We start from the raw sequence: 21,909 nt of genomic DNA, 5'->3' as shown, positions 1-21,909 counted from the left end.
AAGTTGAGGGACCGTCCTCAGCATACAGAGTCAAGATGATCGTTGAACAACACTAAGGCCCAGCCTCTCAAACCCCCGCATGATGCTCGTATTAGCATTGCGATGCCAACCAGACCCAGCAACTCCCTTCTAACCAAAACAAGCAAACCGATATCTTCAGATCAACTTGCTAGTCAGCCGTAGCACCTCATTGGCGGACTACCAAATGCCGAGCCGGCAATTGACTCATTTTCCTCTCCTCCTCTCTATCTGAGCATTTATGCCTCGCAGCAGATAATCGAGTTGTGTTCTCGTTGCAGCGGTAGAGGCTCTCATCTATGCATTGACCAATTGACCAACCTCGATACATCATGATGTCAAAGAGGATGAACATATGTCACAGAAAGGGGACGAGCTAAGAGAGTGGGTGAGACTAGAATATGTAATCGACGCCATTAGTAGAGAAGAGCATTATGGAGGAGACGGGATCTTATAAGCTTAAAATGGAGCGGGATTAGGGCATGGATCGGATGCAACCTGCTTTTCCTGGACAAGAGTCAATTATGTTGTTCATCATCCAGAAGATTCAAACTTATCATTTACTGCTACTTGAAGGACTCATCTTAATACTTGCCCTGTCTTGAGGGGTTTCTTGTTCACGGGAGCTGCGATACATATGCTGGCAATCCCCCTCAACCTCCCTTCCAGTCAGCCACTCAAGATAACAGAGTCAGCCACCAATATCAAGGAGGAGTTAATACATAGGTGAATACGAGTTAATCATCTGCGAGATTCGTCATGACGCAGATACGAGCATCGATACCATCATTACCTTTGCCCGCCAGCAATCGACCACGAATCCGTGATCTCGGCTACAGCCCCGGCAGGTTCACACCAGGACCCCAAAACTCCATTCTTGACGTACCAGGTAATTCCAGTCCCTCCGATGCTTCTCAAATCCATGCAAATGTTCATCTGCTCGTCTAGGAGTTCAAGTTGGCCAGGTTACGGTTCATGAAGGCGCCAACATCCACACGGGGTTGACCGTCATCTTGCCTCGCGGTGTAAAAGACACTCGACTGAAGCCTTGCTATGCGGCAACCCACGATCTCAACGGGATGGGCGAATTGACAGGTTGCCATGCCCTTGCTGAGTACGGCTACATCAACACAGTGAGCGCCCTACCTATACATACCATAATACATTCATTCATACCATCCATCATGTGCAAGCAGTCTCACTAACAGGTCACAACGCCTTAGCCAGTCGCCATCACAAACACGCTCAGCGTGGGCAAAGTCTACGATGGCCTCTTCCTATGGCAAATGGAGCAGGCACGCAAAAACGGCGAAGACGACATTGAAAGCCTACGCCGATTCTCCATCCCTGTCGTCGGAGAGACCTACGACGGCCTCCTCAACGACATCAGCGCCTCCGTAATAGACAAAGCCTCCGTCTACGCCGCCATTGAAGCCGCCCAGACGCAGACAGAGGTCCTGGAGGGCAACTACGGCGGCGGCACGGCCATGCGCTGCCATGGATATAAGGGCGGAACGGGCACCAGCTCGCGCATTGTCCCTGGTGCGGATCGTGACTACGCACTTGGCGTCTTGGTGCAGGCAAACCATGGTCAGAAGCCTGATCTGAGGATTGGCAACGTGCCTGTTGGCGAGCTTTTGATGGCGGAGGAAGCAGAGGCTAGGGGAGAGGCTGCAAGGGCAGACAAAGGCTTGCCCATTGGCGGCAAGGCAGCTGAAGGCAGTAGGTTGCCCCTGAACCGACGGTCGCACAAGCTACAATGAAATATGGCTGACAGCTGGTGTAGGCATCATAGTGATCATCATGTACGTATTGTTACATTCTGCTTAACGTGAACTTACCACAATGTTGACCTCGTGTTGCAGAACGGACGCCCCTTTATTGCCTCATCAACTGCGACGTCTCGCACAGCACGCCGGCATGGGCATCACTCAGGTCAGAAGAAGACGCTCCATTGCCACAATCTTCCGTGTGTTGCTCACTTTTGTCGTCCGTCTTGCAGGTAGGAGGCCACTCGGCAGGGCGAAACTTTTCTGGAGAGATATTCCTTGCCCTATCGACAGGGACGTCGCCAAACCAACTCGCGACTTCGTCCGACGGTTTTGCATATCTGCCACCGCTGGAAACTCAGCCCGTCGAGACTCTAAAGAACGAAACAATAGACTCCCTCTTCTACGCGGTGTCAGAGACAACGGAGGAAGCCATCTTGAACGCCATGTGCAAGGCAGAGACTCTGGTGGGCTTCAAGGGTAGGACTACGACCGCTCTGCCGGTTGACAGAGTGCAAGAGTTGCTCAACAAATACGGAGTTGGCTTGAGAAAGTAATTATAGTTGCAATTTCTTAAGATTTGCCCTCCATGTTCAAAAGCAAATTTTCCGATATACAACTAATCCACCACCCCCTGAGGTAGGATAGACACATAGTCTATCGCCGCCTGCTCCTGAGCATTGCCCGTCCCCCTGATGGTCAGCTTATCTCCTCTCGAGATCCTTACCCCCTCAAACGTGATACGGATCGCCGAATGGCAGTCTAGAAACGTGCTGAAGTCGTGCCCAAGATGAGTTTCCGAGTCGCCCTTCCACTTGCCGAGCGACTTGCCATTCAGCAGCACATCGTAGCTGGCGGTCCCATTGATCACGTCGTAGTAATTGACAGCAACCGTATACTTTCCGCTCGGGACGTTCAGCCTCGTCGTGGCCGTGCCTGTACCGTTGGTCGCAATCGCCTTGTACTTGGACGCGCACTCGGTAGGAGAGACATTGACGACCGTGAAGCCCGAGAGGTCCATGTCTTCGGCTTCGATCCGATGCGGATGGTTCCGGACGCGGTTGAGCTGGTCCGGAATGCTCGACAGGTTTCGATAAAACTCGGTAATGGCATCACGCCAAACGAGCGAGTGGCCAGTCTGGTACTGCAGCTTGTACAACACGGCGTTGTATCTCTCGGTGTCAATCTTGCTTTTGAGCGACTTCCACGCCGCCGGGAACCTTTGCACCGTCGCAGCACCGGTATAGTGAGCGTCGTAGAAATGTTGGATGACGGACTTGCCAGAGTGCAGCCTAAAGGTATACGGAACGTGATGGAACCACAGCATCAAGTCGTCAGGGGTGGTTTGAGTATGCTCAAACCTGGCGGCAACTTCCTTGGGATACTGCCCGGCATTGCCTGTGCCGTTCGAAACAGTGCGATCCATGCCAATGGTCTTGCTGTCGGCACGAGTCCACTGGCCCCAGCCGTTGTTGTCCTGAGAGGCGGGATTGGCACCGTAGTGAGTGTAGAGGATGTCGGTCAGGGTCTGGATGCCGAGGTTGCCGCTGTATCCTTCATACGCAGGCCATGACTTGAGAGACATGTCGGCAATGGTCGAAACGACGTCTCGATCCAGTCCAAACGTCAGACGCGTCCACTCCTCGACAATGTCTCGGGAGTCTGCTCGGGGGTTCCAGGCAAGTCGTCCATACGCAAACATGTTGGACATGGCGAGGTGACTGCCTAGCCACGTATCGTCCATGCCGACATTGATGACTCCAGCGTATCCGCCGAGCTTGTGGCCAAACACCTCACCGGAGATAATATCACGAACATACGACTGGCGGTTGTTGTAGCGCATGTCGAAGCCCAGTACCGTCTGCCACAGCGGCGGCAGATAGACCAGGTGCGACTGCTGGCCGAGATACTCCTGTGTGACTTCCAGCTCGATGGACACGGCCGTCTTGGGCAAGTTGGCAAATAGGGGAGACGCAGGCTCTCGGACCTGGAAGTCAATGGGGCCGTACTTGATCTGGACGAGGACGTTGTCGTCAAACTGGCCGTCCAGACTCTTGAAGAAGTCGACGGCGGCATTCGCTCGGTCAGCCTTCCAGTCCGTCTCGTTGAGCTGGTCGTAGACAAACGCCCGGAAGACGACTATGCCGCCGTGAGGCTGCACGGCCTTTGCAAAAAGGTTGGCCCCCTCTGCCAGCGTGCGGTTGTACGTCAGGGGCCCGGGCTGGCCCTCGGAATTGGCCTTGACCAGGTAGCCGGCGAGATCAGGCACGAGCTGGTAGATCCTATCCGTCTTGTCCGTCCACCACTTGATAACGGAGTCGTCAAGGGGATCAAACGTGGACAGATCTCCGAGAACCTGCGGCGAGGCAAAGTTGAGCGAGATGCCGACGTTGACGCCCCACGGCCGGAACAGATCGGCAATTCTCTTGAGGCCTTGGAGATTTGTCTCGTTGAGGAGATTGGCATCGGCATTAACGTTGTTGATGACGATGCCGTTGAGGCCCACCGAAGCCAGCAGACGGCCATAGAGGGGAACTCGCGAGAGGTCCTCCTTGATGAGTCCATTCTCGAAGAAGATGGACGGCCCTCCATAGCCCCTTTCAATGCTTCCGTGGGCCGCAGTCGCCGCATTGAGGTTGTCCCACTGGTTGGACCATCGAACAGGCGCGCTTGGGTTCGACGCAAACGCCTTTCCTGAAAAGTCGCCCTGGCCGAGGTAAGACAGATATTGAAAGGCGCCGTAGAGAGCGCCTCGTTCGTTCTGGCCAATGATCTGGACCGACCCGCCCTTGGTGCTCAGCCAGTATCCGTCTTCCTTGAGGTTCAGTTTCGGAGAGAGCTTGCCACAGGCAGACTGGTACGTGTCTAGAGTAGAAATGACGATGCTCTTCTGGGTCGAACAATGCTTCCCTCCCCTGGAGCTTACATCCAGATCTAGACCCAGAATGCCCTTGATGCCCTTGTGGAGCTCTGACGAAGCGCTCGCCAGAGGCCCGTTCTTGGAGGCGTTGAGGACGACGATGCGGTCCGGAAAGGACGTGAGATGCCCTCTTGTCGCAGATGATGGAAGACGAGCATATCGCAACCAGGCGTCGATGCCGCTTTCAGCAAAGACGGGCACAATGGCCGCCAGCAGCAGAAGAAGAAGACTGCGTATCACCATGACTGCGCTGCTTGTGGCTCGAGGCAGGATAATAGAGCCGTTGAAGTGAAGTCAAGGAGGGCATGGTCATCCGTTATATACATGTTACATCATTAAGGGGTGAAAACACCGCTTCGACTCAACTATGCCATTGGAACACTGCATCATCTCATGGCCGAGCCGGTACAAACGGGTTCATGTCGTCAAGTAGCAGGTTGCTTCTGCCACTGCCGACCAGGGGCAGAAGCCTTTAGCCTAAAGTGTGGGCAAGCAAGGTCCGCCTGGAGATGCTGGATGCAGCTTGGAGACTTTGAGGGGCTGGAGATGAGGAGATCGGCAGCGATTCTTGGCCGTTGCACGTTGTGCCGATGGGTAAAGAAAGCTCTGGGTAATAACTGGGAACTTGTTGTTTTCCTAACGTCTGTTATAGAGTTGTCGGAAGGAGTTTTACCCATGCTTAAGGCTCTATCTACCGCTGCTCTCCTTTCGATGATGGAACCAAGGCATGCAAAAACAAAGTACGCACAACTCCAAGGCATGACCTTCGAGTGTCTCCGTGCTGCCTCCCACATGGTTCCCCATACTCTGGCCTCTCCCCACATTCACAGGCACAGTGGCATCTGCCGGAGTGCTGCTGCTACCCCACAGACTTGCGGAGAAGCTATTCCGAATGTTGAACCCATGAACCGCTTGCACAGCGGATTTCGATGAGGGGCTCCGGCAAAAAGGGCCTGGCATTCGGCTTGTTCAGACAACCAGCGGATCTTTGCTTGGGTTTGGCTTATATATCATCGAGTATCACAGTATCTAGAGCCTTGACAGCTAAGGAGAGATGCCCTTCCCCGAGCCCGCATACCCTTGGATTCGACAATGCTTCCTCCAATAGGAAAAATTCCTCATTCACCATATTCATCAAGATCTTCATCCCCGCAAACAGCTCTGTTACCCCAGGCCCAGTGGGCCGGCATCCGTCAACTGAGGGTTCAGGCTAAATATGTCAACGTGATGAAGACATTCACCTGGTGGAGCAAGCTCTGCTCCCCGAAGTCGCATGCTGTATGGAACGGGCCGTTTTAGCTATACGTGCTTCATGCAGAGCAAAACCTCACTGCTGTCTTACTTTTTCCTCCCCGCGATTTTGTTTCATCGAAGTGACTAGCTTGCAAGGCTCGTAGCATAGCAACCTCCCATCTCATGAGACATGTCCGGCACAAGTTCCGAGAGCTGAGACTGCAACCTCAGCTTTGAATCTCAACCCGGGTACCGCCAATATTGCAGATAGGTGGGCTTGAGTGTTGGATATTCACTTTAGCTGCCGTGATGTTGCCCAGAACCTGTTTCTGTTTCTGTATCAAATGTCCTCGATTGTTTAAGGGACGCCATGTATCCGTCATCGTGCATCTATAAAGTACAGCTACTCTTGGCTTCTCCCACCTTACACGGAGCTCCTTCACAAGATCTTGCCTGATACACATTACATAGACAGGCAAACCTCTGCGGGACTGTGTGAGGTATATCACAGGGTAAGTTTTTACTCTCCTCGAAACATTGAGCATATTACTCGATCACTCAAAGCCCCTTGGTTGGCTGAGACTCCGACTACCCGCCATCGAAGGCTCATGTTTTCTTTGCCCGAGAGAGCCCAGTCAATCGTATTGCCTTGGACTCCATCACGCCTTGTATAAGAGAATTTTTGTCAGGCTATTTCATAGGTTGAACGACAGACACAACGTACGATTGATTAGTTACCAGGTCCATACAAGTTAGGCTCGTACCTTATCCGTAGAAGATCGAGGTGGTGTACATCCGGTTGACAGCTAAGAACCACACACGGTTTATCACGCTCTAAGTGATACATCATTGTTGGTCCGTTCTCGTCTACACTGAGCTGCAGATGTTCGGTTGATAGGATTTGACATGCGTGTATGAGGGTCTGAGCCCCTGACCCAGCTTCATGTCACAATGGCTCTGTAAGACTCGTTGGATCAGGAACGTTTGCCAAGATGCTACCATCTTGGCTAGGTAGACAAAGAATTGCCAGGCTGTCCACGTGTCCCTTGTTAGCAACTGTTGACAACTATCTCACCACATCAGTTGCGCATCTTGCCAGTATTCTACCAGCAAATCTGTAGATACCACCTTCAAGGACACCATGCTGACCATCGAAGAAGCAGTGTCGGCTCGTTTCGTCGAGTGCTTCCAGCCCTTGGATGCCATCTCGACGATGCGTAACCGCATTCCTAGCATTCTTGCTCGGCAGCCTGTCCAATCTGAAGCTCGTGGTGGCCACCGGCAGGCAATTCAGAACTATTTGACCTTGCTGCTCGGCAGCCAAGAACCTTCGCCGCCGCCGCCGCCCCGGAACTGGCCCAGACGGACCAGCGGCACAATGTCAAGCCCAGGCCCAACATCAAAGAAAGGGGTCGCACATCCAACCACAACGACATGCCCAGAGTCTCATCATGCCACTCGCTCGCAACGTCGCTGTCGATTGGCCACAGCGTAACTGACCAACAGTTGGGTTCACCTCGCGTGGCACTCAAGGTTTAATGGCTCGGGACCCCCTTTCTTCATAGTCGATCAATGAAGGTTCTTGTGGCCAAACCTAACGAAAACTCTACCCTCGTGGTCGTCTTAGTGGCTTTGAAGACGATATTCTAGGAATAGTTCCAGCATCTACACCTCTCGCGCTATGCTGTACATTCATTGAGCTTCCGATGTTTAACTAAACGTGTGAAAGGCCGTACGTTTGTCACTGGGAAACGTCTCTTTCCATAGAGCAATCGTGCGCTGTATACCGTAGGCAGGTTGGTTGGTAAGTCGGCCAGTCAGAACAAGTCGGACATGTCGGCCTATTTGGAAAGGGAGATTTACGTATCGGTCGATTGGCGGGTGTGCCGGATATACATATTGCAACATTAAAATCCTACAGAGGCGCCGAATCCTGGAATGCAGTGAAATTAGAGAATCCTACCATACAAAGGCGCAGAACCCGGGAATACCACCAAGGGTTGGACCAACGCCCAACGGTTGGTCATCACGAGGCACAGAACCAACGCCAAACTGTTTGTCACGAAAGGCAAATAAAAGGGGTAACTGCTCGTGCATGTAGGTCCTTTGTTCCTTAGGTATATACTTATAAGCCCTCTTTTCCCGGTAGTATTCCTTTCCTTTCTTCTTGCTATATCGTAGTGGTCGACGTTCTTTTTTTTTTTTTTTTGCTTTTTTCTATTTCAACTTCCCTTGACTACATACTCATGACAGTCGCTCATTATCTATAACCAAATACGTTCTTTTACCCCACGACAACGACGATGAAAGCTCCGACCATCGCCCTCCTGGCGGCCCTTGGAGGCTTTCAAGCAGCAGTTGCTCAACGCATCGGCAGCTCAGGGGTGTGGGTTGATGCGGCAACATGCGACCCTTGGGCAAAGTCCCATGGCTTCCCGGCCGCTGCTGGCCCTGGTGGCCTCCTCACCACTGCTCTCGGCATCCTTGATAGCACGTCAATGTCAATCTTGTATCGCATGTACCACCCTACCACCCAGTCGCAGAAGTCACTCCCTGCCAACGTTCTTGCTTGGGAAAGGTACCGACTGAATTCGACCTACGACGCTCTCTACGGCAACAACACAGATACCAAAACTGGGGAAGTGGGCGTTTGGGACGTGGTTAGTAAGTCATACAGCTGGTTCAGCAGGCGGCCATCATCACCAACTGACAAGTTACCATAAAGAATCTGTCTGGGGAGTCCATTTCCAATGGGGGAAGCCCATGGACGAGGAGCCGTACATCTTTCTCGTCTGCGATGATGCCCCGTATCTCCACAAGACCAACAACGGCACTTTCATCTACAGTGAGTGTTCAACGGTCCGATAGAGCCATCGACGGCATTACTGACTTGGCCTCAGCGGACCCTTACCGCCATGCCAGCATGGAAATCAGCACCGAGACTTGGCAGATAGAGAAGTTCATCGGCCCATGCGCTACAAACGGCCAGTCGTCATACGACATCCAGAACAATAACAATTGGAGTCAAAACCTTGTCCTCTGCACGAAGAACATGGATCTGCCATTGGGCTTGACAAGCAAGGGACCGAATGCCTTTGCTAGTGGCACGACCATCGATGTAGCCGGCAGGAGTTGGCTCGGCGCCCTTTGGTCGCAGGCGTTGTGGTCTGGCGGCGCCGTCTCGAGTAAGTCACCAACCTCCTTGCAAGTTATTTAGGGGCTTCTGCTAACATGAAGTCTTTGCTTGTGTAGGTCCTAGAATACATGGATTTGCTGCGTCGCACGCCATAAGGAACACGAAGTCTTCGCTGTGGAATGCCGACAGTGGCAAGTTTTATGCCTTTTCCTTCATGCTTGACGGTCTGTTCTGGGGATCGGGCGTCGGCCGGACGTCACAGCAGGAGTATGCCAACCTCCAGAAGACAGCCGCTGGCAAGAAGATCATTGCTGCCTTTGGTCTCACTAATATCGCGGTGCCAGCGAGGGGCATCAATTGGGTATCTGGATGGGAGCCGCCCAGCATGTGGTCCAACCCGTCCGAGGTCCCTGATTACATGGGGGCAATCCCGACATCCTGATTCCTTCATGTGACAATCCGTTACATAGTGGTGTTACACCTTGACACATATCAGTCGTGACAGGTGCCTTCATCCTCGCACACACTCTTATAACTAGCTTAGTTTCTTCATCTCTCATTCATCCAGTTATACATATACTTTATTATTATCTATGACATTTAAGTCTGCTGCTATTATTGTATGTTTTGTCCGTTAATCATATGACATTTTCCAGCCAGAGAATGGAATCTTTGAAGGTGGAGTTTACTTTCATATTCCGCTGTCCAAAACCTACAAGGATTTGTTCTTAGTCTGACGGAATTAGGTCTCTCGGAACAACGTTTATATATTGCAGGCCGTCAGAGTCAGGCCATGTAGATTATCAACTCAGCATGGAGGATAAGGAGGCATTGATTATAGACAGATTTGTATGCCCAGCAACCACAGCTACAATACAACAACTCCCACTATGTCAGCAACCTCCTGGTGCGGTTTTCTTGGGTGTCGACCATGGCTCTGCGCACGACGAGAATGCCATTGCCAGAGTTGCTCCATGAACTCGAAGAATACAACGCCTCTTCAAGGGTTCCGGCATGCCGCTCCATCGAAGAAGATGCTGGTACTGTAAGACAAGTGAAACACCAGGCACCTACCTCGATATGTACTTGGCCGTGCATGTAATCTGCCATTATTCGTCACACATCAGAACGGGTCAGATACCATGACTAGCGTACACATGGCTGTCAATGAAATACATGAGATGCAAATATTCCCAGAGTGTGCCAGTGAGCTCCAGGCTGCCATGCACCCCGTAGAAGTCTCAAGGTGTCAGACCTGAAGTCCCTTGGTATGGACGGAACGGGCCGGGCCGGGCCGGCCGGGCTAGACTTCCGGGATCTCCGCGCTTCGAGGCGGAGTGTCTGGAGGTTCAGCAAAGATGGTACGGATGTCAGGTAACGTATACGCACTTTCAATGGTGTCTGATAGGAGGTTTTTTTTGGTCTATGTCATGTTAAATCTCTGATTTGGCAATGCCTGGTGATATGGGAGCATGTATCCGCAGAGCTAATGTGTACTGTAACGCTTCGTCTCACCATCTGGACACATGAGGATGAAGATGATACGCCTCGTCAAAGGAGAAAACACCAACGCTGTGAAGCATGGGCGTTCCCAGGAATAACCAGCGCTGCAGCCACATTTTGCACTTGATGTGGCAAGGCTGTAGCCTCGTCCGCCGCGTTCTCCAGGAGCAGTCACTCCGCAACGCGCAGAAAGATGAACAGGAGCAGAAATAGCTAGAGACGGAGACGAAGGAGAACAAGAAGATGGCAGAGCCGTCAAGCAAGCGGGAAAAGCAGATACACGACGACAGTCAAAACGCCTCTAGATTGATGCCTGTTGTAAATGTTACTTAGTCATATGTGAGCCATCTCATTCTCCTTTGATCTGTCGACTCTAGAGTTACAGTCACATGTGAGGATGCCCAATAATATGACCCCCTGCTGCCTCACGTCCCGATTTGGCCCCCAATCGAGCGGAGGTTCAGCCTACCCCCCACACGTAACATCCATCCATACATGCACTCAGATGATAAGAGACGGACAATAACATGACCAGCATTGCTCGGAGAGCTGGGCCAGATTGGCCCCCCACGGCATGCAGCTCGTTCTGGGTGATGTACAGGATCAATACGTGTAGGCATCCTATATGCTAGCCTCCTTGTACGCCGGTAGTGAAGAGACGATCAAACACATCAAGCCAACGCATCACTTGGTGGGTTTACCAATCATACTCATGCATGATACCATTATGAACGAATGATAGGAAACGTCTTGCAAAGCATCACGTGTACTCCTATACACCAAGTGCACTTCAGAGCATCTCTTCTCTTACCGGCGTGATTCTGAGACAGGACGTCTCTGATAGGCTCGCAGCGTGCATACACGCCTGCATGTTGTGCTCGACTATATCTTCCCCGCCTCTTTCAGCTGAGGTCCCAGCCTCTCTTTTCTTTCGTTCTCAACATCTCTCGTTTCCAAAGTCCAGGCTATAGCATAGCAATCTCTTCCTGCTTTGCTCATTGTGGCCTAATATATGAACATAGCACACATTCAATCTCTATCCCGAGGAACTAGATCGATCTAGTCTCGCGGCTCCTCCAACTCCGCCACCCATCATGGACAGTAAACTATTGGGTCTACGACGCCGAAACAGGAGGAGGGACATGTTCACAAGAGTCTCTGAAGCGCCCAAGTATGTCGAGCACGTCAGGGTATCCCCGCAATGCGGTCTCTGTCTACAGAGACTACTCGACAAGGAACCAACAGTAATACGTATGTCACCACCAGCCTCCAGACTTGGGGGGAGAGGGCATTATCTACGCTCTGTACACCCAAGCCTTATGCTGCCCGTCATATACATTCGCTGACAGAATCTGTACAGTCTATGGAGAAGATGATACATACAAGGGCCACCTCCGGCCATTTCTATTCCCCTTCATGTGGTCTGCCCACCGCCAGTCGGAAGACTACTTGATCTGTCGAACAAATGACTGCTCTTGCACGCCCGCATCCGAATACACGGCGTTACACCGCGAATGCTACAAGATGTTCCTCAGGTTCTGCGAGCTCAGGGCAATACGCAAGAAGCGTGCCCAGCAAGCCCTGTGGATATGCGCAGCATGGAAGAGTCCGTGGCCCGGAACCCTTCCGATGCAGGCATCGCACGCCCCAGCAGATACGCAAAGCCTGCAGCTGGCCGGTCGACTGATTGGGATCCCTTTCCTGCATCGACTGCCTCAAGAGCTGCTGCTTGCCGTTTGGGCGGGCTCCAAAAACTCCTTATTCTGGAGATGCGTGGCTGCAATCCGGCTGGTGGCCCAGCTTGAGGCCAGTTCTCCAGAGTTGCAAGTCGTGCCGTTGGATCAGGTGCTCTCCTGGAACCGTGGCGGCGAGTTGGAGTCTGCTCCAGTGTCTGCAGCCTACCCAATCACCAGACTCACAGTTGATCAAGAAGGCATCGTCAAGGTGGAACGGCTCCGCTGCATGCCTCGTTATACAGCAGAGTATCATAGCCACTCCACCTTTATCGTCGAGGACGGCTCATCACTGTGTGGCATTGAAGCACAGCTGCAGGTATTTTGATTCTGCCCGATCAAGATGCATGTTACAGCGCAATCAGCTGACAGGTTCTCCAGAACGGACGGCTGCGTCTCCGGCTCACGCCGTTCCAGCTCACACGCCCTTACATATGGAACACTCCAGCTCCGCCTCAGCTGTCGCTCTGCAGGGCCCTTGTCCCCGGCCCGTTCGACTCGCGGCGCTTTCAAGTCGTGGACACGCAGAAGATTCAAGGCATCACCTTCTTCTTCCTCAGGCACAGCATGTACTATATCCACATCCACCACTCGGCCAAGTGCAGTGCGTTTTCCGTGTACGAGCGGTTTTCTCACTCGATGCGTGAGGAGGCCGTGTGGATTTACCTTCCCCTTCCGAGCACAGACAGGATGCTCGTGTTGGGGACTCGCTTCCTCCGCGAGGGCGTGTTCAACCTCCTCGTCCGGATGGAGAAGGCCGGGGACGTCTTCATCGGACAGAATCGCTTCTTCAGAGAAGGCGGCATCGTGGGCAAGACCGACGCCGACAGGAACAACCTCCCGCATCTGTACTCGGATCAATGCCTGAGCGCAAACGGCAGCCCGGTGACTCTTGTGTATGGCGAACCGAAGGAAGGATTCACAATCCCCCTGATTGGCAGCTACTGCGCATCTCCGACGCAGCAACCCCCCAAGCCGTTTGGTCTCGAGAAGCCAACCGCGCCCCTTGGCGGCCATGGATACTATTCCCGAGCGCCGTTGAGCCACGTCGCGAGGGCCACGACCTTCCTCGACCCGGAGCATGGCGTCTGCCGGGGCATCCTCCTGCACTATGAGAACGGCGGATGCAGAGCCGTCGGACAATGCCGCGTCAACGTGGATCCCACGAAGACGTTCGACGCCCCGACCTGGATCTATATGCGGAACGAATCCGCTTGTAGCTTTCACTCGTCAGCCACCAGAGTCAGGATCAAGTTTCGGCGGAATGCTCCGCAGGACGAGCCTGGCAATGGCTGGCAGCGCCATCCGATGAGAGGCTTCATCGAGTACTATGTTCACGAGCGAGGTGTGATGGTTCTGCTTACCTCCAGGTTCCACGGGGATCTTGTTCGCCCCATGGAAGTGGTCATGGACATGGGCTCCGAGGGCTTGAAGCAAGTCACTGTTTGAGTATGCTATTGGAGAGGCGAGTTCCGAGCAGCTTGAAGCACGAGGGGACGAGGATGAAGAAGTCAAAACAGGCGAGGTACGATGATGATCAGAGAACAACCAGATTGTGCATGTAGAATAGAGTGGCCACGGTGATAGTCATCAAATGAGAAGCCGAATATCTTGAGGCGGCGATGAATGACGGGTTATGATAGAATATACTGTAGATGATGTTATATAAAGTAGGTACAAAGTGCTTCGCCTTGACGATGCTGTAGGCAAAGTACCCCGGCAGTTGCTCCAAGCTTAAGGTAGGTAGCTGCCGATAAGATTAACGATAGTCGCGATAAGCTTCCCCGTCACATGTATTCCAGCTTCATCCTCTCCAACTACTACTACTTCACCTCTCCATACCTACCTCTTCATATAAATCACTACGACCAACTCGTCACATCACTCAAATCATCGTCGCGCCTCATCTCATCTTCTACCGGCCACCGCAAATCTTCCTCCTCTCAACACACGATCCGCCTCCCACCATGGCGCTCTCCCCCGTCGTGACGACCACCACCTCCTCCTCCGCCCCTTCAAACCAGACGCTCCCCAATCCGCAGACATTACGAACCGCCTCCTCGCCCCTCAAGAACCTCGCTTCCGGCTCCGGCCAGACCTCGACCGATGGAACCCCGAAACCCGCCCTCGCGCCAGCCTCCTCAGCAGCACCAGCGCCGCCAACATCAACAACAACAACAACAAACCAACCGCTGGCCCCGACGCTGGACCTCGCCGAGCAGATGAACGAGGAGGAGAAGCGCAAGTACGTCAAGGGCAAGAAGCTCGGCGAGGGAACCTACGCCGTCGTCTTCCTCGGCCACCTGCGCTCCAGCCCGTCGACGCGCGTCGCCATCAAGAAGATCAAGGTGCAGAAGGAATACACCGAGGGCATGGCGCCGGACGCGGTGCGCGAGCTCAAGCACCTGCAGGAGCTGCAGCACCCCAACATCATCTCGCTGCTCTCCGTCTTCTCCTCCAAGGACCAGAACCTCAACCTGGTGCTCGAGTACCTGCCGCTGGGCGACCTGGAGATGCTCATCCGCGACACGGACAATGTCCGCTACGGCGCCGCCGACATCAAGGCCTGGATGGGCATGCTGACGCGCGCCGTCTGGTTCTGCCACGAGAACTTTGTGCTGCACCGCGACATCAAGCCCAACAACCTGCTCATCGCCGCCGACGGCGAGGTCAAGCTGGCCGACTTCGGCCTCGCCCGCAGCTTCGCCGACCCCCATCGCCACATGACGTCCAACGTCATCACGCGCTGGTACCGCCCGCCCGAGCTCCTCTTCGGCGCCCGCTACTACTCGGGCGCCGTCGACATCTGGTCCGTCGGCACCGTCTTCGCCGAGCTCGTCCTGCGCGCCCCCTACATGCCCGGCAACAACGAGCTGGACCAGATCAAGCTCATCTGCGAGTCCATCGGCACCCCGACCGAGGACAACTGGCCCGGCGTCACCCGCCTGCCCGAGTACACCGTCCCCGGCCAGCACCCCACGCGCGGCAGGGACTGGTACGAGATGCGCTTTGGCATCGTCGGCACCGACGGCGTCGACCTGCTCATCCGCACCCTCGCCCTCAACCCGCAGAAGCGCATCACCGCCCGCGAGATGCTGCAGCACCGCTGGTGGCACTCCGAGCCCAAGCCCACCCGCAAGGACGACCTGCCCCGCAAGGACGCCGGCGCCGGCGAGGACAAGATGGGCGGCGACCTGAAGCGCCGTCCCGGCGTCGTGGCCGACGATGACAGGGGCGCCAAGGTGGCTCGCAAGCTGGACTTTGGGCAGCGGTAGAACATCTTGATCTTTCCACGGAAGGCTCCTTGTTGCTTGGCTGCTCACACAATCGTCTTTCTACTTCTTCCCACTCCTGTTTCCACCAAAGATTATTACCTCCTTTTTTACCTCCTTTTGTTTTCCTTGTTTAATTTATCAAGGAAACAAAAGAGGCGTCTATTGCTTTTCCTAAACGGGGCGAACTGTACATTTCTACCACATCTACCGCCAAGTTTTTACTTTGAGACCAAACTCCACGGCCCATTGATTCAAGGGCGAAATACATAAGTAGTATATACTCAGCATATCACGGCTTGCTTTTGCATCTTCATCATCTCGCTGTACATACATGCAAAGACAGTGTATATATATATAACATAAATAGAATCTCTATCCACGTCATTGTGCCATCCAGACACGCTTCTGATCCAATACTCGCCCCTTTCCAAAACAGCAAACCCCTCTCGACCCCCATCCTCCTCTTGTTCCTCCCATCGTGGTAAACAACATATTCATTTCTTATCGTGGCTCACATTATTCGTCAACTCATTCATGAGGATTCCGTCATCCAGTCTTGACAAACCCATCCCTGCCCCCCTCCCTTTCACATGACCACGCAATCCATCCCGTACATGGCCCTCTCGACGCTCCTCCTCACCTGATACCAGTCCGCCCTCCGCTGCGCATACTCGTACACCTCCTCGGCACGGAACACGCCGCCAAAGCGGTCGCCGTCCGCAATGACCGTCGCCATCTCCTTGGCGTGGCCCGGGTCGATGAGGTAAATCTGGCTCAGCTCGCGCAGCGCCCCAAAGTACGGCAGCACGTCCTGGTTCCGCAGCGACCGCACGTAGTCCGAGTACAGGTTCATGTCGGCAATGAGCTTGACGGCGCCGTCGGTGCTGATGCGCTGCCGCTTGAGGTGCTTGCATATCGCCGTGAAGAGCCGCTGGCCGACCTCGCCGTTGAAGACGTCGAGCATCGACTTCTCCGTCGTGCCCACCAGCATGTTGGTGTGAGATCTGACAAGCTCCACGATGCGGCGAGCCGTCTGCGTCGGCCCAATGTCCAGTTCCGCCATGGACCCAACCGTTGCGCGTTTCGATAGTCGGTTGTTCGCATCATCTCCGGGGGTGCGAGGGGTAGGGTTATAGTCCGTGGGCAGCTGCAGGGTTCCCTGCAGATACTCAACCTCGTCCATGAGCACGTCGATGCCCTTGTTCAGGCCCGCCGCCACACTCTCGTCCAGCATCTGCTCAAACTTCTTCTTGGCCAGGCCAGCAGGGTCCAGGAAGTCGTTCTTGTCCGAAATCTTGGGCGTTACGAGCTGCTGCTCGTAAAAGACGTCAATCATCTGAGATATCAGGTCGCCAACGTTGACGAGTTCAATAAACATGACCAGCGGCGCCACTCCCTTTTGGTCGTGGTCGCTGACTTCTCTCGGGTTGTAATGAGACAGATGGTCCACGGCCATGTCGAATCCCAGCTTCACGTGCCTCTGTCCGAGGATACGAACGAGCGCAATGAAAATGTTAGCGCATTGCTCTCGAGCTTCTCCACCAACCTGCCCGCCCAGGGGAATGAGCACCGAGGCACGCCCAAGGCTGCCCTTGGCCTTGTGCACCAAGTCTAGGGCTACCTCGATGCTGAACAGAGACTTGATGCCCTCCAGCTTCGAGGCAATGATGGCCGCCTTGGCCGCAAGCTCATCGGTTGGAGCTTTAGCCCCAGGCATGGGACTGCTGCCCCGTCCCTGGATCTCGTTACCCCCCAGCCCGGGAGTCTGCGGTCGAGAAGTCTGGGGCGTCAACACCGCAGAACCATTTGCAGTCACCGCGGGAGTGGCTGTCGCCTTCGTGGTTGCAAACGGCGAACCAATGGGGAAGTTTGGGAGCACCGTGACGGGCATCATGATGACTTTCTTGAAAGAGCTGAGAAAGTCATTCTTCTCGGCAGAACGATTGATGTTGGACATGTAAAAGGACTCGAGGGACGAGTCTTGTTCGGAAAGCTTCTTCTCCCACTGGGACACCTCGATCTCTGCCTGTTTGGTGAAGTAATCCAGCTCTTCCTGCAGGTACAGATCGAGGTGAGGCTCAAACACTTTCAACGTCAGCTGCTTGGCACGCTCCGTAATATCTTCCTCCTTCGGCCCCTTTGGAGGTGTGAGCGATTCAAAGAACCTCAGTGTCTGCTCAAAGATGCCGGAGACAGCCTTGAGGTAGGAGAGAATGCTGCGCTCGTGGGCCTCGTCGAACATGGGAGTCGTGTACTCGGCAATGATATCCTCCGCTACCTTTTCAGCGAGACTCCAGAAGACAATTGCTGGGTTGGGGAAGATTCGTTCCAAGATGCCGGCCTGCTCATTGACCTTGAGGAGCACATGCTCAAAGAAGCGCCGCGATGGCTCCAGCGTCACATCGTCTGTTGGGGCTTGGTTGAGGCAGTCCATGGGGTTATGCATCAGCTCACGATCGTTGAAGAGAGGGTGCTTCTGTATAAAGAGCTCGATGCCAGTTTTGGCCCCGTTGAGCGTGTGCAAAACGTGGGCGTATCGGCGCATCCGCCCATCCACGTCCCAGAACTCGTAGCCTTGCTCAAACTCTCGCAGCACAGCGGCCTCGAAGATGTTCATCATCGTATTCAGCTTCGCATCTCTGACCGCCCAGCCTTCAGCCCAGTCGCTGCCGGCGAACCTGTGCAGGTTGGCCAGCATCTGCGCCTGCTGCTCGGGGTCGATGAAGGCCTTAAAGACAATTGGATCCGTGTGCGACTTGGCCTTGACCAGGTCGAAGTAGAAGGGCGCAAGCGCCTTGTATATCTTGCCGTATTCCTGTCTCGCCCCGCCCCTGATGCTCCTGACACGCTTGAACACGTCGAGATACGCCGCAGGATCCTCGGCAGGATCGCTTGTGCCAATCGCCATGGTCTCGAAGCCATCCCTCAGCTCGGACATGGGCCGCTGCCGGCGCTGCTGCTCGATTGTAGCATCGAATATGGTGGCCGATGAGACTGCGTGGGTTCTGCCAGTGCCATCGGTAGACTGGCCCGCCGTCGCTGCCGCAGCAGCAGCAGCAGCTTCTCGCCTGCGCCGGAGCGACTCCTCGAACCTCTGCCTCGCCTCTCGCTCGTCCCAGCATCCCATGCTCTTCAACCGCGACACCCAGCGAGTGTCATCGTACACCATCTCCTGGAATCGGCGGCAGACACGCGCAGCTCGCATCTGGTCGGCCACGGGCAGGTAGTTGAGGATCGTCACCATGATCTCTGCCAAACACCGCATCCTTTGTCAGCTGCCATTCGAGTCCTTCTCCCCCTCCCAACCAGACAGACAATACAAACAGGCCAAAATGGACTCACCTGCTGGAAGCCTGGCCCGCGCATCCAGCATCTCGGAGGCCTTGAGGGCTCCCAAGATGCTGCCTCGAGCCCGAGGCCCAGAGCCGCCGGGCCGGTACATGGCTGGCGTTTATCGGTGCACCCGTCAATGAGGCGTGCCTGGGCTGTTCATGCAACTGTCCGCGTTACGCACGACACCATCGGCGTGTTGTTTGGCTATGTGGCTTCAGGCGAGGCGAGGCGCATTGTCGTGATGCTCGTGCTTGGAGGCGATAGGGATTCTGCTGTCTGGGGCTTTAGGGAGCGGTAGCTGTAAGGTGAGGTCCAAGTAGGTACGAGTAGTACGAAGCCAGTGCGTCGTCTTGGGGGGAGCTAAACCATCCAATTGCAGGTGGGGGTGAAGTGGCGGGCTGAGATTCACCGAGCTTTTTCTGCAAGTACCTCAACACCAAGATGCCTAGGAAGGATACATGATGTGCTACTAACATGTGGTCCACGAACTGCCCAGCCTCTATAATATCAGTTCTCTACACGCGGTCATAGCAACACACTGAGAAACGCTCCGCATAGAGTACAATGAATCATAATCATTCAAATTGTTGGAACCAATAGAATGAGTCGACAAATCTACTGCTATAAGTGATTAAACCGCCATTTACTCTACGTATAAGTCTTGATAGGTAGCTTTGATATCAGATGCCTTGACGGGGAAGAGTAGACCGAGGGATAATCTGTCGTCAGGGGCCTGAGAAAGCACCTATGAGGTAGTAGGTTAGGTAGACAATAAGAAGAGTCAAAGGGCAAGATATGTAGCATGGTATATATACGCAAATGTCTGCAGCCTTTCTGCACTATTTCAACATTCCAGTAACCAGCGGATGGAAGTGCATGCCTAATGCTATGATGAACATACATATCAGAAATCCGATGCCGAAATGTTCGCTGTGGTGGCCATCTCCCTTTTCTCTAATCCAGAAACGTGAATAGATGGGTATGCAAAACGTTCATAGCCCTCGTGGCGTCGCGGGCGTCAATGACACAAGAGATGTTGATCTCGCTCGCACCTATAAAGCAGAAGGTTCAAAGCATTAGTCTCCTGGTGGAAGCAAAAAAAATAAAACCCCCCTGTTTACTCTCCTGATTTCTCCAACTTACCTTGGGAGATCATCTCAAGATTGATATTATGCTCTCCAAGCGTCGAAAACATGCGTCCGGCAACGCCCACCATGTTCTTCATGTCTGCGCCAACCAAGCTGAGAATGGCCATGTCCGTCAGGATGCTGACATCGCCACACTCCTCCAGGTTGCGCGTGGCCGTCTCAAAGGCCTCGGACCGGATGCCGTCGGCATGAATGGCCAGGGAGACGTGCACCTCACTCGTGGAGATGAGGTCGACGGAGATGGACTGCTTGTCGAGAATCGAAAAGACCCGCGCAAAGAATCCGTGAGAGATGGATCTCTTGTTGGAGTGGACGTTGATGACGCTGATCTGATCCTTGATCGTGACGGCGGTGGGACGCTTGGGGTTCTTGGGGTCTCTGGCGGCCCTTTGCGAGGACCGTGATCGGTGAAGCTTCTCTCCCGGCGACAGAATCGGGTCCGGGATGACCAGCGTGCCGTTTCCGCGCGGGTTCTTGACGTTCTTGATGCGGATGGGGATGGGCGGGTGAGCCCGGATGACCTGGTCCATGGTGAGGTGGTGGATGACCTCGGAGCCGTAAAACGTCAGCTCGGCAGCCTCCGAGGGTGTAATGGACCCCAGCAGCCGCGCCGTGGGCACCTTTGACGGATCGGCCGTGAAGATGCCATCGACCTCTTTCCAGATCTGCAATTCCGTTGCGCTCAGTCCCACCGCGCACAAGGCCGCGCAGAGATCCGTGTAGCCACGGCCAATGTCTCCGTCAATCAGGCTGCCTGGGACGTTTCCAAAGAAGCCCGTGACGACGGGGACCCGATTCTCGCAGGCGGCCAGCTTCTTGACGAATCTGCTCACTGCCAGCTTGTAGAAGCCGGCATCCAGGGACGGAGAAGGGGTGTCGCTGTGCAAGACGTCGGACAGGTCAACGTATTCTGCTTCAACGCCCTGTACACGGTCAACGAAAGAGAATTGAGACAGCGCGTTAGCAATTTATTCCAGTGCATGATTGTTGCCCTTCCGGGCCGTTCTCACATGACGGGAAGGGGAGGGGGGCAAACGCACAGAATCCTGCAGCAACGTGGTCATGAACAGGCAGCTGAGCTTCTCGCCAAAGCTAATGACGCGGTCCTTTGATCTTGAATTGACCTCGAGGTTGAACCTCCTGGTGGCCATGATGTACTCAATCAACTCCTGGCATTCCGCCCTGAGCTTGGAAATGAGGGCCGCTCTCAACTCCGGGTCCTTGACAAACGTCTCGGAGGCGGCGACGTGGTCGTTGCAGACATCTCGAATGAGCCCCGCGGCCTGCTCAATCAGCTCCTGCTGCTTCTCCTCGGAGCTGATGGGGGTGGCAATGTTTTTCAACTTGTTGAAGACAGCCAGTAGCCTAGATGATGAGCACAACAGATGAGAATCCCCGCCGTTGAGAGATGCAATTTTCGAGAGCGGATAAGGCTTACCGACTGGTGGTGCCCTCGGCTTTCTTGCCCGTGCTGCGGGCAGAACAGACGACAACGACTCGGTTATTTGACAAACTGGCTCTGCAGGGAGACGTATGGTGAGTTGACAGCTCAAGCATGGCTTTTATAATGACTCATTTGCGCCTCGTTTCTTTGAGATGGGCTGAGGGTTGATCCCAACAGAGTCGACTAACCTGACAATATCACGAGCAATCTGTCCCAATGCCGCGCCATCAGCACTCAATTCCTCGCATAAAAGAAAGAGAGAGAGATAATTCATTGAATGAATGGCGGGGGGATCAATCGCACTCACCTTGTCTGGAAACTTGCCTACACTGGTGCCACCAAACTTCTGCACCACCCATCCCTTCTCGGACGAATTGTCACATGCTGAGCTGCCCAT

The 21,909-nt window shown here is 54.1% G+C and overlaps 8 protein-coding genes across 8 annotated transcripts; 5 read left to right on the top strand and 3 right to left on the bottom strand.

Annotated features, from left to right (window-relative positions):
• Window positions 1-777: 777 nt before the first annotated feature.
• TRIREDRAFT_69426 (uncharacterized protein) lies at window positions 778-2,344 on the top strand (the record flags this gene model as incomplete). The annotated part of the gene is made up of 5 exons (XM_006969086.1): window positions 778-907; window positions 967-1,151; window positions 1,242-1,762; window positions 1,884-1,953; window positions 2,021-2,344. 5 exons carry the CDS (start codon window positions 778-780, stop codon window positions 2,342-2,344), a joined length of 1,230 nt encoding a protein of 409 aa, XP_006969148.1.
• TRIREDRAFT_72526 (glycoside hydrolase family 67) lies at window positions 2,335-4,976 on the bottom strand. The gene has a single exon (XM_006969038.1). The coding sequence runs from the start codon at window positions 4,948-4,950 to the stop codon at window positions 2,407-2,409; it is 2,544 nt and encodes an 847-aa protein (XP_006969100.1). The 5' UTR covers window positions 4,951-4,976; the 3' UTR covers window positions 2,335-2,406.
• Window positions 4,977-6,891: 1,915 nt separating this feature from the next.
• Window positions 6,892-7,435, top strand: TRIREDRAFT_111674 (uncharacterized protein; the record flags this gene model as incomplete). Its single annotated transcript, XM_006969085.1, has 2 exons — window positions 6,892-6,899; window positions 7,024-7,435. The coding sequence occupies 2 exons, from the start codon at window positions 6,892-6,894 to the stop codon at window positions 7,433-7,435; spliced, it is 420 nt and encodes a 139-aa protein (XP_006969147.1).
• Window positions 7,436-8,152: 717 nt separating this feature from the next.
• Window positions 8,153-9,604, top strand: TRIREDRAFT_123914 (uncharacterized protein). Its single transcript, XM_006969084.1, has 4 exons — window positions 8,153-8,604; window positions 8,666-8,785; window positions 8,841-9,125; window positions 9,193-9,604. Exons 1-4 carry the CDS (start codon window positions 8,244-8,246, stop codon window positions 9,516-9,518), a joined length of 1,092 nt encoding a protein of 363 aa, XP_006969146.1. The 5' UTR covers window positions 8,153-8,243; the 3' UTR covers window positions 9,519-9,604.
• Window positions 9,605-11,673: 2,069 nt separating this feature from the next.
• On the top strand, window positions 11,674-13,761 carry TRIREDRAFT_111672 (uncharacterized protein; the record flags this gene model as incomplete). The annotated part of the gene is made up of 3 exons (XM_006969083.1): window positions 11,674-11,830; window positions 11,940-12,631; window positions 12,685-13,761. 3 exons carry the CDS (start codon window positions 11,674-11,676, stop codon window positions 13,759-13,761), a joined length of 1,926 nt encoding a protein of 641 aa, XP_006969145.1.
• A 749-nt stretch (window positions 13,762-14,510) lies between these two features.
• Window positions 14,511-15,587, top strand: TRIREDRAFT_69217 (protease-like protein; the record flags this gene model as incomplete). Its single annotated transcript, XM_006969082.1, has 1 exon — window positions 14,511-15,587. A coding segment is annotated over one exon (1,077 nt), but the record flags the coding sequence as incomplete, so codon positions are not given.
• Window positions 15,588-16,173: 586 nt separating this feature from the next.
• Window positions 16,174-19,029, bottom strand: TRIREDRAFT_69224 (F-box protein; the record flags this gene model as incomplete). Its single annotated transcript, XM_006969037.1, has 2 exons — window positions 16,174-18,836; window positions 18,930-19,029. 2 exons carry the CDS (start codon window positions 19,027-19,029, stop codon window positions 16,174-16,176), a joined length of 2,763 nt encoding a protein of 920 aa, XP_006969099.1.
• A 747-nt stretch (window positions 19,030-19,776) lies between these two features.
• TRIREDRAFT_81896 (aspartate kinase) lies at window positions 19,777-21,909 on the bottom strand (the record flags this gene model as incomplete). Its single annotated transcript, XM_006969036.1, has 6 exons — window positions 19,777-19,972; window positions 20,064-20,991; window positions 21,109-21,433; window positions 21,507-21,587; window positions 21,701-21,720; window positions 21,820-21,909. 6 exons carry the CDS (start codon window positions 21,907-21,909, stop codon window positions 19,875-19,877), a joined length of 1,542 nt encoding a protein of 513 aa, XP_006969098.1. The 3' UTR covers window positions 19,777-19,874.

The sequence above is a fragment of the Trichoderma reesei genome (assembly GCF_000167675.1).
Source record: "Trichoderma reesei QM6a unplaced genomic scaffold TRIREscaffold_28, whole genome shotgun sequence".
NCBI classification, from domain to species: domain Eukaryota; kingdom Fungi; phylum Ascomycota; class Sordariomycetes; order Hypocreales; family Hypocreaceae; genus Trichoderma; species Trichoderma reesei.
Note: the sequence above shows the minus strand (reverse complement) of the source record. Positions and strands in the feature narration are given on the sequence as shown.

What these genes read in the sequence shown, in the direction of transcription:
- TRIREDRAFT_72526 (XM_006969038.1), bottom strand. Translation starts at nt 4,950, where the DNA reads ATGGTGATACGCAGTCTTCTTCTTCTGCTGCTGGCGGCCATTGTGCCC.
- TRIREDRAFT_123914 (XM_006969084.1), top strand. Translation starts at nt 8,244, where the DNA reads ATGAAAGCTCCGACCATCGCCCTCCTGGCGGCCCTTGGAGGCTTTCAA. An exon ending in CAACGGCACTTTCATCTACA is followed by an intron (nt 8,786 to 8,840) that starts GTGAGTGTTCAA and finishes ACTTGGCCTCAG; the next exon opens with CGGACCCTTACCGCCATGCC. An exon ending in GTCTGGCGGCGCCGTCTCGA is followed by an intron (nt 9,126 to 9,192) that starts GTAAGTCACCAA and finishes TTGCTTGTGTAG; the next exon opens with GTCCTAGAATACATGGATTT.